This window comes from Synchiropus splendidus, chromosome 5 (genome assembly GCF_027744825.2).
Source record: "Synchiropus splendidus isolate RoL2022-P1 chromosome 5, RoL_Sspl_1.0, whole genome shotgun sequence".
Lineage (NCBI taxonomy): Eukaryota > Metazoa > Chordata > Actinopteri > Syngnathiformes > Callionymidae > Synchiropus > Synchiropus splendidus.
Window position 1 is genome coordinate 29,284,911 of NC_071338.1, and position 15,186 is coordinate 29,300,096.

A 15,186-nucleotide genomic window follows, 5' to 3' on the forward strand; every position below is an offset into this window, starting at 1 on the left:
TTTCAATGACTGTGCCCACTAAGTGCAGACTAGACTGAGGGGTGGACCTCTGCGGCGGAACCCCTAGGGTTCGATCGAACCCAGGTTAAGAACCACTGTTCTAGATGAAGCAGTTGTCTTCAGCATCATCTCTGTGCAAATAATCCCGTCAAATGTCATCTTATTCCCGTCCCCAAGTTAAACCAACCGAATTAAAAACAACTCTAACCAGTGAGAATGATTCTTTTTAAATAAGGAGTCCACACAGTATTCTCAAATCAATCGAAATCAAATGTATTTAAAACTTTACAGATATTCATTTCAAGCAGCAACCTGAGTTTTCAACAGTGTCTACAGTCTTTTAATAAAACATTGAATGTACAGATTCACAGAAATATACGCGCCATAATACTTCAATTGGATTGACACTATGCATCGGACATGAGAAAGAATACAGTGTTAGTGCAAACTTCAAGCTGGTGAAATATTACCGAGTGTCACATCAATTACGATCGATTCCCGTCCTATAAATAACAAACTTCTTTTGTGTAAATGGTTGTTGACATTTACAGAAAACTACTATTTGACACATCAAATTACCGTCCCCAAGATCCAAAACCAAACACACCTGAAACAATTTAGCTGAATTCTATTAACTATGGCAAAAGACGGCAATGCTAAGTAAAAAAAAGTTGGCGAAAGGATGAGCAGATTACTTAATTCTACTGTCCTTATAATCGATTCCAGTATGCCATACTTGCATCTGTGCATCCACCAAAATGTCTTCATGTAAAACAAAAGGCACCGGTGTGTTGTTGTCGTCGCCTTATTCAACGCAGAGTTTAAAAAAAAAAAACTTTGAGAACATGGAAAAAAAGGCACTTGTCAGTTAAAAGGTCTGTTAAAAAGTTGCGTTGAATCCGAGATGGTCTGTAGAAACTACCGACGAATGGTTCCAGGTCTTGACCTACAGGGACAAAGAGAACATTTTTTAAAAACGTAATAATGGAGTTTTGAATCTTAGCAACAAATACCATGACAATTCTTCATTTATTAGCAATGAAAATCATCCTCAGTTTTGCTATAAACATGAGCTGATTCTGCACCGCTCTAAGACAGAAAACAGAACTCTTGTTTTGGCCCTCCTCACCCTCCCTATAAACCCCCCTCTCCTGCTTCACAACACCTCAGCAGCAGAAGAAAAAAAAACCTGCTGAGCAGTTACATTGCTACACAACTCAGGTTACATTTAGGTGCTATATCAACGTCATAGTGCTCCGCCCACCAACTATTGGCTAACACTTAGGGGAAGTCCAAAGGGATTAGTTTCCATCCTGCACGGACCTCACAATGGTCCTCTACCACAAGAGAAAATGCAATCTCCAACGACCAACCAGCACACTTGGGGTCGTACCTCCTAGAGGGCCGCTAAAAGTTTTTTTTTTGTTTTACACCTTTGGGCCGTGAGACGTTCAGTTTTAATACATTACATTAGCCACGTATGGTGGCAGTAGCGTGTCACTGAATTGACTTGACAGCTGCAAATCTGTGACAGTTACCAACTATGGGGAAGTTCTTGAAAAGAAAAAATGATAAAGAAAGTGATGCTGCTGGCCCCCAACAGTAAAAACTGTTCATGAAAGCACCTGTTGAAGCAGTTTTGAAATGGTGATACTTACTCACTTATTTACACTTCACTTAAATCTTCTTATGTTTAAATAAAATATATAATTGTTATTTTATGTTATTTAGAGATGGTTTAATTATATTTTTTATTCAGAATTTTATTCAGTTTTCCCAATTTTCTCAACAGTTTACACTAAGTGCATTTTTTTCTTCAGTAAATTTGATGAACTTGACATGCAACTGGATCTGCTGCTGTTTGGACTTTTGCATCGGTCTTGATTCCAGAAACCTTTCTTTCTTATAGCCATTAGTTTCTTTCCATCTTGATATACTTCTTGTGCGTAGTTGTGACACGGGTCATCCAACCTGCTGTACCTAGATTGGGGTCCTCTGATTTCACCACTTTGAGATGTCAAATGTCTATCAGTGTTGAGAGATCCATTTGTGTTTGGTCACTCACTGCTGTTTATTTTCTCTTACGGTTTACTCTGTTTTCTCCGTTTATGTCTTCCTTTAAAGTGGCTCAGTTGCTCTGTACCAGCGCCAACGCTCTCTGCGTTTGCCTGCACTTATCAGGGCAATTGCATGTGATATTTTTATTAAGTCTGCTCTCATTTCTGTCAGCAAATCCCTCACTACCTCAAACTCTTCCACCACCCTGAAGCACCACATCAGCACAGACTGCTGGACAGTTTGTTTCCTGGTCAGAGTTGGTCAGTGAAATGGTCCAAGTTTATGCCCTTTTTGGAGGCATTATTGTTCATCTGTTGCCCCAGTCATTCCCCATTTCCTTCCACTATGATAAAAAAGAATTTTTAATCTCAGTTTTATGTCGAAATTATCAGGAATTCTGGGCTATGCTGGCGCTCCCACCTGGCACCTTTATAACATATCAGCACAGCACATTCACCAAACTGTGAAGTGAACCAAGCCCAGACCACATTGTTGGAGCGGCAGCCATATGGCCACAGCTGTGTACCTAACCCAAAAATATAAGCATGTCTACGTACCCCGGATATGGAGGTGGAGGGGCATCATGCTGTCCACTTTTAGCGATGGCCTGTTCATACGTGGGCAGTCCTGGGGGCTCGACCTCCTCCAATGGTGGCATGTGAGCAGGACGACGCCCCGGCTGCAGAGACATTTCCTCCAGTCGATACATTATTAGAGAAGCGTTGCTCCTTCTCCGAGGATGAGCCTGAGCTGAGCTATAAGAGACGGCACAACCGTGTTTAAGGACAGCGACATTAACAGGAATAAATTCATGTCCACCCACATTTATGTAAAAACTATGGGTGGGATTCGATTAAACAAATGAATCTACTTAGAGAATTTGTGATGAATTTATCTCAATTAATCGCAGTGTAATGGTATAAGAATATTTGCCACAAGAAGCCACATTTTTCAATTTGAATGAATTTGGTATATTAGTGAAACTAATGATGGACCCATACACACATTTAAATAGCAAAATATTGTTTACTTTGCATCAGTTTGACAATAGCGAATAAATCACGATGGTGGCTATATTCAAGTTTTTATATCACCTTATTTCAACTGAAGGTCTTTTCATGTCTTGAAAATATTTGTATAAGAATTCCAAGTCCATTCATAGTAGTGGAAACCCAGGCCATTGTGTAGTGAAAAACCTCCCTGAACAAAAGCAAACAGATGCTTTTGTTTGCTTTTGTTCAGGGATTCCTCCATGTTTGTTGTTGTTGTTATCATCCTCGCTGCCACGTGTCTTGTGCATCAGTGTGGACAGCACTTACAAAGGTGCCATGTTGTCTGGTGAGAAAACTGTTCAATTAGATTTAATTAAATAATTTTTTATTGTAGTTAATAGTAATAATGTTGAAATTAATTAATCGTAAATAACTTGTTAAAGTCCCACTACTAGTAATGTAGAAGCAATATTTAAATGGGGCAAACATACTTTATATACTGTACATAGATAAAAATGACATCACTCACCCCGGTCGGCTAAAGCCGTCCTTACATCTGCCTTGACAGAAATACCACAGCAGGAGACAGAGAATCACCACGGCAATACCCGAGATGATCAAGCCCACCAGTAGAGACGTCACATCCACCCGTGTGGAGCGTCTCTCCTTATCTGTCAGTCAGAACAGAACAGTACATGATATACAGCCGGAGCAAAACCACAGCTATCCAAGACTCCAAAGACCATAGTTCTTATGTGAAACAAAGGAACTTACAGAAACTAGTTTTTTTTTTTGTTTAGAATGTCAAGAACCTACTGCTACTACTGACTTAAAGCCAAGCCATCCACGGTGGGTCACTAATGGGTATGCATTTAATAGTGATAAAAATGTTTACGTGAACAATTGGGTCATTTCTTAAGAGTGGACTTTATTTCATATTACATTGTGTAACATCCCTGATAGTGGATGATTGATGGTTTGAACTTTGGTCATCAACTCCAGTGCTCTTTCAGGCAGAGGATTTCCTCTGTATATTATAATATATTGAATATATACTGTATATATATATTATTTTTATTTCACTATAGAGTGACTACAACTGTTTTTTTGTGACTTTAAGAAGTATGATATAAGACCTTTAAAAAAGCACCATTTAGATTGACGTTTATTAAATTACAAACCAAAAAAAAACTGAGATATTAACGCAAACTTTTGGATTCAAATAACGGGATAAATGTGTTTCACTTGTGGATTCTCTTCAGCCACAGATCCTCCCTGTCGGTCGTCCCCCGACGTTCCACCCTGCCTGCACTCTAGTCTTCACCTGCTTGAACTTGAACCACCTCCCTGAATCTTCACAGTACCTCCCTCCTAACTTGCAAAAATCTCCTCCATCGCTTCTTTGCGCTCAATGCAAAGACCCTCTCACTATAAAATGTATCATATTACACACCAAATTAACTGGAAAATCGAGGAAGCCACTGGAAAAACTTGAGAGTGACAAAAAACTCTTTGAAGCCGTGAGCTGGATTTTGAGCAAATCACTTGAGTGACGACATCAAAAGATGTTGTGATCTCATACGGAAGTAAAACAGGTTTTCTGAGCCCTGGGGATGCATTAGTTGAATCAAGATCTGACATGAAATTCTCCTGATAGAGCAGCATGTATCAGTAGAGTCAGAGATCAAACTTAAACCCAGAATTTCATTGCTTACCTGCGATGTATTTTTTCCAAAAGGCATCCTGAAAAAGCAAAACAAAATGAGTGCTGCTTCCTGTGCAGGTTGGTTGGTGTTTCAGGAGAGTGTTGATCGTGACTTAACTGTATCCGGGATGTTTTCAAAGACCTCTCTTGCCTCCTCGTAGTTGCAGTCCTCTTCCCAACATTCCCGCTCCAAATTCCCGGGGACAAAGATCTCGAAGTCGAACCGGTTGAACAGCAGATGGCGACCCAGGAACGCGTTTGCCTGCCCTTCCTCTACGAACACTGAAGACGCCAGAGAGTTCTCGCTCTAAGTCTCGGTACCGTGGGACACGCTGGGAAAGTTTCCCCGCATGAAGCTCACCGTCTTCAGCCAGTGGCTCCTCCTGATTTAGAGCGACCTTCTTCACACAGGCCGGGTCCCCCCGGGTCAGCAGGGCGAGGAGAACCAGCACATTCAGCAACATGGCCGTGAGCACACCTGCGAGCATTGAGAGGGGAAACCACCGTCACACACTCACACACAACGCCCTGGCTTCACACGACTCGGCGCACAACTCCACTTACCTAAAACCAAACGCGATTCATTACGGAGCTAACAACCTTCGCGTCCGCACGTCGACGTCGCCAACAAGAAAACGGTCGGACTTGTGACCGGGGAACCTTCCTTCTCAGCCGGGGAGAATAACTACGTTGAAACGTTGACGCAGACTTTCTTCGGGTGGTTAAAGCAAAGTCAGTTGTTTACTCGCAACACAAGTGTCTGACAGACCGAGTGCGTCCCAAAAGTACCTGCACAGACTCGACCAATCGATCCACGTTTACCTGGACAAAGATCAGCTATAGTCACGTCAATGGTCGCTGAGAGGACGCCAACATTTATTTTATTTTTTTTACAAAAGTAACAGTGATCCGCTTCACTGGTGGTTTATTTCTTATGTGTATATAAATTAAAACAAATAATTTTATGTAAGTTCATTTGCTAGGACTTTTCATAAATTAAATGAATTAATTAAACAGGGTTAAATTGTTTCCAGACTTTTAAATCATACAGATTTTCAGGAGTTACTCTTAATAATCACCCCCGGTCTCCTCTCTATTTACCGATTTACATCCATAAATCCCATGGGTGTCATCTCCTTTTCCCACCTAGTTCCATTTCCAACATTCTTTTTTTGCACTTATATATATATATATATATATATATATATATATATATAATATTATTTCTTTTTGATTTATTGTGATATGTTGTGTACAGAGCATGTTACAAACACAATTTCCCTTGGGATTAATAAAGTTTTTCTGATTCTTCATCCAACACTGTCTCTCCTCTTTTCACAAAACTTCTCTTGGTGCTACTGTGACAAGTACATTTTTCCCACTGTGGGACTAATACAAGATACCTAATCTATTCTCCAATCGAGAGCCACCTAAACACAAAACAGTTTCTCTCTGAAGGCAGCAGCATCAAACGTTTTGGCATCTTTGCTGAAAAATCCTCCTAAGAAACTACTATTTAAGATATTTATTGACTTGATACATGATGGACTCTCTTCTTTTTACAATCCATTTGGACACAGAGCTCTATTCCATCAATGTGAGATCAAAATGAACCTAGTACAAACTCAGCGATGGAAATGTGGATAGTCAGAGATAAGGCAGCATGGATGATTGTGCAAAGTGAAGGGCCATGAAAGAGAAATGCTGACACTGGACAACCAGGTGTCTGGATCCTGTCATGGAGGAGATTTATCTCTGGGAACGTTGGAACCAAACATGGTGAAGCAAATGAGGGATTCCAGACTCATGGATGCTGAGATCAGATCAAACTCAAGACATTAGAGTGGATAAGTGTATTGCTTCTGTTTGGAAATAATACTTTCAAGTTTTAGCTACTTCTGTTGTGACACAGAAACTTGCTTCAGTGACACAAACCTTTTACATATCTACGACTATTGAGATGACTGCAAAAAACGGTCTACAGATGACCTCAAGAATAACTTCAGGCAGATGGATCTTAGTTTGAGATGAAAGTCATGAGACAAGGCAGGACTCTTCAAACTGGTACTGCGGTGGAGGATTGGCATTTGAAGCATGCGATGACACAAACAGCATGAACACAACAACGCCGGGATCACTAGTTGACATGACCCACCCTACTTCTCATGATCATGAGTCACCTGAGCACAGCTGAGCATTTCACCACTGAGAGTTTCTGGATGTGCTGTCAGGAAGACGTCCCACCTCAGTAGAAAAGTAATGAAGTTATTACTCAGAACTAAAAACAGCCGATGACTCTTCGGTGACTCCACCATCTCACATTTGTTGTCACAACGTTCAGTTGTGAAGAGGTCATAAAGAAAACAATACCTCTCCGGTCAACTCCACTCGTCTTTTATTAGATGTATATAAAAACTGAGCAGATCAGTGGGACAGCTTTGAAAGCAGAAATATGAAAGAATCTGGGCTGAGGAGGTCTGATCCGGTGGGAAGGAAAATTCAGGCAGACGGCGATAAGGTTTGCAGACTGGATTTGACGGTTGCAAGGTTCGCTTTCCAGGAGGTGAGGGTGTCGTACAGCTGCTGCCACTGCTGCTTGCCGAAGGTCCGGTGTGTGCTGTGGCTGAAAGATCAGAAGCAACGAAAAATAAATGTAAGAAAATAAGGGGAAAAGAACGACCGTTTTAAATGCGGCATTCTTAATATTTGGTCTGAATTTTGCAATGTAACTTATGACTACACTGTACATATGTTGCCGTTTACATTTGCTCACAAAGTAGTCGCCGCAGTCACATAAAGTAGCATTCAAGCTTCAAATAAATCAATAAGATTATGAAAACATTCATTTCAACAATGTGCAATACAAAATGAAATTGAAAACAAGGTGGTCAACGATGTAGAGGCCCCTCACAGACTGTAAAATGAAACATGCTCTCTTTGTTTCTGCATCCTAAAAAAAGAGTGTCACCTCACGGTCCACTACAATTCAAGGGAAAGTGTCTGCTGCTGAATCTGGCCACACAGTGTTGCTTGCGTCATCACAATCCCCTGTTTTGGCTGTGTTGTTTCGATGGTACAAGTCTTCGGTCGACAAAAAAAAAAAGGGGGGGGGGGAATTTTGGGCCATGTTCAGCGGCCTGATACTCTACTTGAAAACACTACTCCTTACAGAGCTTTTATTTTAAGCAAGACCGCAATTTGGCTGTAATACAAAGGCACTTCTGTTAACCATGAAGCATTAATAAAACTATCACAACAGTGTTTGTTTGACAACAGAACTCATGAATGTACTTTTAAAATTATATCAAAACAAAAACAGAACGTTACCTCACGACCACTTTTTGCTGTGTCTGGTCGATCTTGCAATACACCATCTTGGTCCGAACAGCTGCAACAGGGAAACAAACATTCAGCGCTCCGATGGGAAGAAAGAACAAAAAAGCAGCTTTGGCCAGAGAAGGCTTTACATGAGATACAAAGAATCACCACAGAGCAGGTCATGTGGTACTCCAGAGAGATTCATCTGGAGAACCAACACACCAACTACTGTACAAAATATTTCATGGTATAAACAAACCTTAAACAGCATCTCGCAATGACACGTCTTAGATATTGGTCAACAATCTTTACCATCGATGACAAAAGCCTCCACGTCATCTGCTCCGATCTGCAGCTCCTGTTGCATAGTGTCGAAGGAGATCTCCTTGAATTCCACTGCCATCCCCATGAAGGTCAGCAGACGCATCTTAGCCATGTTCTGCTCGTGAGACAAGCCTGTGGGATCATTAAGCACAAAAAATGGTCTCAGTCCATTAGGTCTTACATTGGGGAGTTCCCTGGTTTCAATCATTTACATGTTTAGTCTCAGAATGTGCCCATCAACACAAACACAGCCAACACTACACGTGTTTTCAGAGGCATCCTACACACTTGTGTAATTACAACTAATCCCCTGGCGGGCTCAGCGCTGATCCTGGCACATTCCTGCACTCTGCTAACAAACGCTGGTAAAGGTGACCAATAACAGGTTTTTACAAAGTGAAACAATGTGTTGCATGATGGTGTGAAATCATCAAGCTCAGCAATTTTTGAGAAGTGAAGAAAAGGGGGGCCGTCTACTCACCAAGAGAATCAATAAAGTCTTTGTTATTCTGATAAAACTTGACATATGAGGCTAGTTTTGCGCTCACAAAGATCGTCAGTAGCTGTAAAACAAAAGGAGACAAAATAACATGAGAAAAAAAAGATGCCCACGAGGTCCAGGTAAAACAGACCATTTTCATCTCATTGAGCGATGATGATTTAACTCTTTTGTGTCATGAATCATTTTGATTTCCTGGGGAAAGATGTCCATTAAAAAAAAAAGAAAAATGTGTATGATGCAATTGAAAAAATGGACTGTTCTGGGAAGAGAAAAGTCACACGGGAAACTTAGTTGCATCATGAGTTCCAGTCATTTAAAACATATTCTTTTCTTGATCGGAAAAACACATCATCATTCGGAAGAGGACAATAAATTACGTGAAAAATAAAACACTGGTGTGAGAAGCAACTGTGTTAATGCACCAGTCTACTGTTGTTTTCATTGAACGTTAAAAAAAGAAAAAAAAGGGGGGTTGATATTACTCACATCGTGGATAAGTTCTCCTTCAAGAAAGCGGACTGGCTTCAGGGTCAGAAGATGGTCAAAGAGGAAGGTGTTGGGGTCTTTCAGCGCACGGACAATACATCTAAACCACCACAAACGTACAATGGGACACGTATGAGGTTGTGTAGACCTTTGAAATTTTGACCAACCACGAGCTCAAGTTTACCTGTGGGCGTCGACTCGTGCTTGTGAAGCGTTGTCTTCTGTGTAGCTTCCCAGCAGCTCCACCATCACCTTTGCTGCTGTTTCACTAAGGGAATATTATTACATCAAAATATTACAAATTACAGAAACAATGCATTTCTCCCTACATGTATTAAATACAGCCCATCAAGGATTCTGTATCAAACAAGTATGATTATCCAAGACTTTTATCTGGTACACTCCAGAAATCCATGTATTTTATACCAGTACAATGAACAACAAAACAACACAAACGTCGGCTATTCTCCAGCGTCTTGTGTTACAGGCGGCAATTTGATTCAGTATAAAAAATACTTTTTAAAATGTACCTTTTTTTGCAGTCAACCAGAGCTTCGTACACCAGCCTCAAGAGAGTGTGCTTCTTCTCTGTGTCCAGATTCCAGTCAATGATCCACTTGCGGACCTAATTACGACAAACGTTAATTCGCTAGGTTTTTGGCGAGAACCAAAAAATATATATACAACGCAACATACCTGATCAAGATCGGTTGGAATGAAGGCAACGGCATTACAGGTGGCTGCGACCTTAATGAGACTGCAGAAGACGGTGTATCTCACTGGGGCGTTCTCATCCATGCCGTGGAACAAGTTACTCAACCTGGGAAAGAGTTGAAAAGGGACTGAAGGCTATTTATCAAACGGTAAAACTGACTCAACACAGAGTGCTTTTTTTGTGCATTTGTGGCATCTAATCCTAGTCATGTGATGTTGCATCTTAGGAACCAACAATGAACTGCAAAGTTGCGGCCATAATACTTACAGCTGCATCCTAAGGGAGGGTCTCTCTCCTTCTCGAAACTTGACCAGCTTTTCACAAAGACTCTCGATGAGAGATTCTTGCTTCTCTGTCTCCAGGATCAACAGCAGAGACACGATGCTGTTCATTACACTCTCGACTTCTGCAATTACAAAAAAAGGGGGGTGATAAAGGAGGGGCTGCAAAAAGCAGCATTTCACATGTGGATCAGCACTTTGTCTGTGGATGAGCAGAGTAGTAGCCAAATCAATTTACATTTAAATACGGTGCTATTTTAATATTAAAATACATCACATTCCTCGTATGGGAACTAACTCATTCACAGAAACATATTAACAACATCAGCCGGAAGAATGAATGCATCAATCACCAACCTTTATCATCATCCTTCAGGCAAACATCACACGCCTCGATGATCTGTGCAAGATCCACATGAAGCCCACCTTCAGAGTTTTCTTCTGAGATTTCAGCACCTTTGGATTTCATGTAGGCTCTCAGCTCTGACGCCTGTGCATAGAATTGAAATCTATTAGTATAAAGCGAAAACAACTAAAACATACACAAAATCTGTACCGCACTTCGTTTCAAAACAATGAACAATCCTCATGGTTTACATACATTGCATGAAACCCAACAGCAATTTTTTCTACAAACTACAAAACACACACAAGGTTTAAATAACCTTGATTCTTTCTATACAGATGCAAACACAGCCCTGTTTCGGAGAGTTAATAATTCAGTGTTGAAACCACCGGTTTAAACGAAGTACAACTCACTCAAGCGGACTCACTTTACTTTGATAGAATGTTGAGGGGAAGAAATGCTACTTATATGATGTCGAGACCAAACCTCGTTTTATTACGAGGCGACTACTTCTCGCGGCTTTGTTTATTTGGATTTCAGGCTAACAATTTAACAGCTTCAAGTAGCTAACAAGGCACTTCCCAATGCGTAAAAAGTTACTGCAGTAAAATGGGCGTTAATAGAGCAGAATATTTAAAAAGGCGTTCATGACTAGACCGAAGTCAAATATGTAGATATCTTTTCTGCTCATCATCGTTATATCGAGGAGCTAACAAGTAGCAGCTACCTCCAGCGGATGCTAACATATGCAAGATAACCGGTAGCTTCCAACAAATACATCCAAAGGGAACAAGATGTAAATCGCATTTTACATGCTCTGCAACACACCTGGTCTTCCTCGGTGATATCAATAAATGCCGGGACGCTCATTTTGGCTGGTTTTGTGCGGCTCGATGATGAGAACCACGCTCCGACTGCTGCGGTGACCCGAGCGGAAAAGGAAAGGTGACGACAACCCGGCGAACAGTTTGCATTTCCGGGTCGAGTTGTTAAAGCGACAATGTCCTTCCACAAAGCAGAGAACGGTAAATAAGATTTTGAACTAGAAAAAGAAAAAAATTCACTCTTGGTGGGTTTATTCTGAGCCATTTTTTCACCTTGTACAGTCACATGTAATTGTCTCAAGTTTTTGTTAATTGTTTATATGTATTAAATCTGTGTGAGAAACTGCCTAAACCAGTTAAGAGGGTATCGCCTGGTTTTAGTCTGGTTTGGTTGGTTAAACTGCTTTTCCTCCACTTCCCAAGACAATATAATCGAATTATTTCAACAAAATAAGTGAAAAATTATACATTTTTCTTCTTCATTTTTAAAGCTTTATTTGAACTTACACCATATATAAGTGTCAATGCATTTCTTCAATTCCAAACTATGTTTTGTTGTGGTTTTCTGGCTTAAATCTGGCCTCATGTTAAAACCAGGCCTGAGTATTCTCCCAATAGGCACTCCATTTACCACCCACAACTCTCTAAACATAAAACGTTGTTACTTTAAATTGTCTGTAGATGGGAATATGTAGTGTACTGTGCCCTCCTGTTGCTGCTCCAAGAAGCAAGGTAGTTCTTCAAGACACGGCAATGGGAACAACTGGAAGAAAATGAAAGATTGAACCGTCAGTAGAGAATTTAGAAAAATTAGACTCCTCCTACTTGCTACCACTCTTAGAAAATGGTTTCAAAATTCTGATTCAGAATCATAGTAAAATAAAAAAAAAATATATATATCTGTCTTGTCGCTTTTCAAATAAAATAAATGCACAAGTTTTAGATAAGAAGTAAAAACCTTAAGGTGTGGTGGAACTCGAGACAAATTTTTGGTACATTTTATGAAGTAAAACTGAACAATAAGAAGCTTTTGGTTGGAGTTATCGATTCAGCTTTCAATGATGATGTGCACGACCAAGAGCAGAGACCTCTCATAAATTTGATCAGTCACACAGTCTTCCGCCTCTAAATCCTTGTATGCCACACTCTCTTCTGCAGCTCGACACCTCATCTCTGCGGGCTTAACCCAGGATGACTTCGATGAGAGTTATTACAGAAGTGAACCTGATCCCCAGGGGAGGTTATCTGATCAGGCCGAGGCACATCTGCGTGGACCACCATCACAGGCCTGTCAGAAAGCTACACAGCCCAAAAACCCTCTCGGTGTCAGAGGGCAACAGGCCTCCACCGAAGCCCTGCTGACCTGTGGGTGCACGTGCTCCAGTGTGGTGCTGCGCATTGTTAATGTGGCAGGTCAGCGGGTGACAGAGACGAGCGAGGTGAAGAGGGTAAGTGAAGCGGCCGTTAAAGTACAGAGTCGGGTTACCATCAGAGGTGTTGACAACACCCCGTGATGAAGATGTTCATTTGTGTTTATAGAAACAAGCACTTTTCTGATGACCTCACCAGTGTTCTGAATATTACTTGCGAGGGTGTAAACTACAGCGAACCAATGACATCATGTGATAAAGTGCCTCACTGCAGCGATCATGTGATACCTCATACTGTTGTGAAAGTCAGTGCCTGGTACCAAGCTCCAACTCCGCTCTCTCCCTGCCCTGCGAGTAAAATTTATCGCCGCTTCCATGCAAGTGAACTTGTGCAACTCTCAGGCTTTTATTATCTGATTAACAACTGTTGTCAAACGGCAGAACTGGTGCAAGTCCAGAAGAAGCATTTTGGAGGCTTTGAAGCACCAGGTGCGAGCGAGGGGTATCTTCGCCTTCTCAAAAAAGGACTTTAAAATGCCACTGTGTGTTATGTTTAATGATAATATCTGGTGGAGAATGTCCTGAAAAGAGGATTGATGGAAAACTACCGTAAACCTTTTAGCTGTGAGGAGATTGTTGCTGGTTTGTGTCATTCTAAATCAAACCTGGCAACGCAGACGTCACCGTATCTCCTCATGATCTTTTTGAGTGTCTGTGTGTGTGTGTGTGTGTGTGTGTGTGTGTGTGTGTGTGTGTGTGTGTGTGTGTGTGTGTGTGTGTGTGTGTGTGTGTGTGTGTGTGTGTGTGTGTGCCTTCACAAACTTACACTTGACAGTGTGTTTTATTTTTTTTTGTCACTCAGGAAGAGTGCTTCTATTGTTCTGGTTAGATTATAAGATGAAAAGTAATGAAACATGTCAATCGGTAGTAGTATTCCTCAACATTTTGAGGATTTGGATGAGAATATATGATGGAATAGATGGGTATGTTTCATTGTTGCTAACTGCTGCCTCAACAGAGGTCCCAAGTTGGAATCTATCTTGTGGCAACCCTGGGTTTAGGGGTGAACCTACTTCTTTGTTGTGAGGTCTGTGGCTTCTTCCTACAGTTCACAAACATACCAGCAATATAGTAGTGGGAAATTATAAGTTCTCACTGACAGTGACCAGGCCAACTAAATCTCTGGCTAATTGCCCGCTCAGCCTCTTTAAAGATAAATGACCACGTGTCAGAGTGAGTGGAGTCCAGGTGTCTGCTCTCTCCCTGTCAGCCGGCCAAGCGGTGAGGATCCATGTAAAGCAGACTCATGGTCGTGGTCCAACATGGCTGCCTACCTTCCACCCACTAATTGTCTGGTTCCCACAGTTCTGCCGGCCTTCACAGGCTCCCAAAAATCCCCTCGCTCAGGCTCATCTATCAGCCAGTGACCTTGTCAGGATGCATCGCATGAGTAACTTCCCCACTATCCTGGGTGTAGCGAGTAGGCTGTTAATTACCGAGGAGATGACCCACCCGTCTGAAACACACACACACACACCCAGCCACGCTTTTCTCCTCACAAGTTTGTTTTGTGTTTAGTTAATCCTTTTTTTATGGCATATGCAGTTTTGTCATTCACTTGAGTGTCTTCTTGCCGCTGCTGTGCATGTGCACGGCTCCGTTGAGAACTTGAAAATACGTCAACATTTATGTGACTGGTGACAAAATGCATTGTAACTGGCAATAGCAAGGAACTCTGCTGATCTAACTACATGCGGGTGTGGAGATGAACACTTTCGTGCCAGCATCATAACTTTGAACCCAGAGTCTATTATTTGCTGTGAGCCAAGTTTTGACTCATGGATCTCACTGTATTTTTTTTCTCTATGAAATAACATGAAATTATTCTCTTGGCGGAGGTTTAGTAGTGAATTGGTATGGCTTCATTAATTCAATCAGGCTGTTATTATTAATAGTAATTATAAATAATAAAAACAGTATTTCACGTTGTTATTTCATAACATAACATAACATTCAGGCAAAACCTCAGTAACTTTTAACCTAGAGATGAGATCAGACTGCCTATATTCTGCCCTCACTGGGGAAGTTCTGGTTCTCGTGGCAAACATTAAAGACATGACAGACAAATAAACATTAAAGACAGACAAGGTAACGGCACATTCTATTTCATACATGCGCCGCCCTCCAATGGACTTAGCTATTGGTTTATCCCTTATAAGGGCCTTTGCCTAAAGATCTTTTATATACTCTCCGCCCAACTGGGGG

General features: G+C 41.2%; 2 protein-coding genes across 2 annotated transcripts; both read right to left on the reverse strand.

The window, feature by feature from the left end:
- Positions 1–266: 266 nt before the first annotated feature.
- Positions 267–5,553, reverse strand: prrg4 (proline rich Gla (G-carboxyglutamic acid) 4 (transmembrane)). Its single transcript, XM_053865963.1, has 7 exons — positions 5,320–5,553; positions 5,117–5,233; positions 4,874–5,037; positions 4,766–4,793; positions 3,580–3,721; positions 2,616–2,813; positions 267–946 (listed from the first exon to the last, which is right to left on the reverse strand). Exons 2-7 carry the CDS (start codon positions 5,217–5,219, stop codon positions 919–921), a joined length of 663 nt encoding a protein of 220 aa, XP_053721938.1. The 5' UTR covers positions 5,220–5,233; positions 5,320–5,553; the 3' UTR covers positions 267–918.
- A 1,580-nt stretch (positions 5,554–7,133) lies between these two features.
- eif3m (eukaryotic translation initiation factor 3, subunit M) lies at positions 7,134–11,704 on the reverse strand. Its single transcript, XM_053865244.1, has 11 exons — positions 11,556–11,704; positions 10,739–10,871; positions 10,368–10,506; positions 10,082–10,205; positions 9,916–10,010; positions 9,570–9,653; positions 9,386–9,485; positions 8,879–8,960; positions 8,386–8,529; positions 8,083–8,143; positions 7,134–7,378 (listed from the first exon to the last, which is right to left on the reverse strand). The coding sequence occupies exons 1-11, from the start codon at positions 11,595–11,597 to the stop codon at positions 7,255–7,257; spliced, it is 1,128 nt and encodes a 375-aa protein (XP_053721219.1). The 5' UTR covers positions 11,598–11,704; the 3' UTR covers positions 7,134–7,254.
- Positions 11,705–15,186: the final 3,482 nt, after the last annotated feature.

Excerpts from the sequence above, each read along its gene's own strand:
- prrg4 (XM_053865963.1), bottom strand. The coding sequence starts at position 5,219 with ATGTTGCTGAATGTGCTGGTTCTCCTCGCCCTGCTGACCCGGGGGGAC. Across the intron at positions 5,038-5,116 it reads GGAGCCACTGGCTGAAGACG|TGTTCGTAGAGGAAGGGCAG; the intron begins GTGAGCTTCATG and ends TGGCGTCTTCAG. Across the intron at positions 947-2,615 it reads CCTCCACCTCCATATCCGGG|GTCAAGACCTGGAACCATTC; the intron begins GTACGTAGACAT and ends TTGTCCCTGTAG.
- eif3m (XM_053865244.1), bottom strand. The coding sequence starts at position 11,597 with ATGAGCGTCCCGGCATTTATTGATATCACCGAGGAAGACCAG. Across the intron at positions 10,872-11,555 it reads ATATCACCGAGGAAGACCAG|GCGTCAGAGCTGAGAGCCTA; the intron begins GTGTGTTGCAGA and ends TTCTATGCACAG. Across the intron at positions 7,379-8,082 it reads CAGCAAAAAGTGGTCGTGAG|CCACAGCACACACCGGACCT; the intron begins GTAACGTTCTGT and ends CTGATCTTTCAG.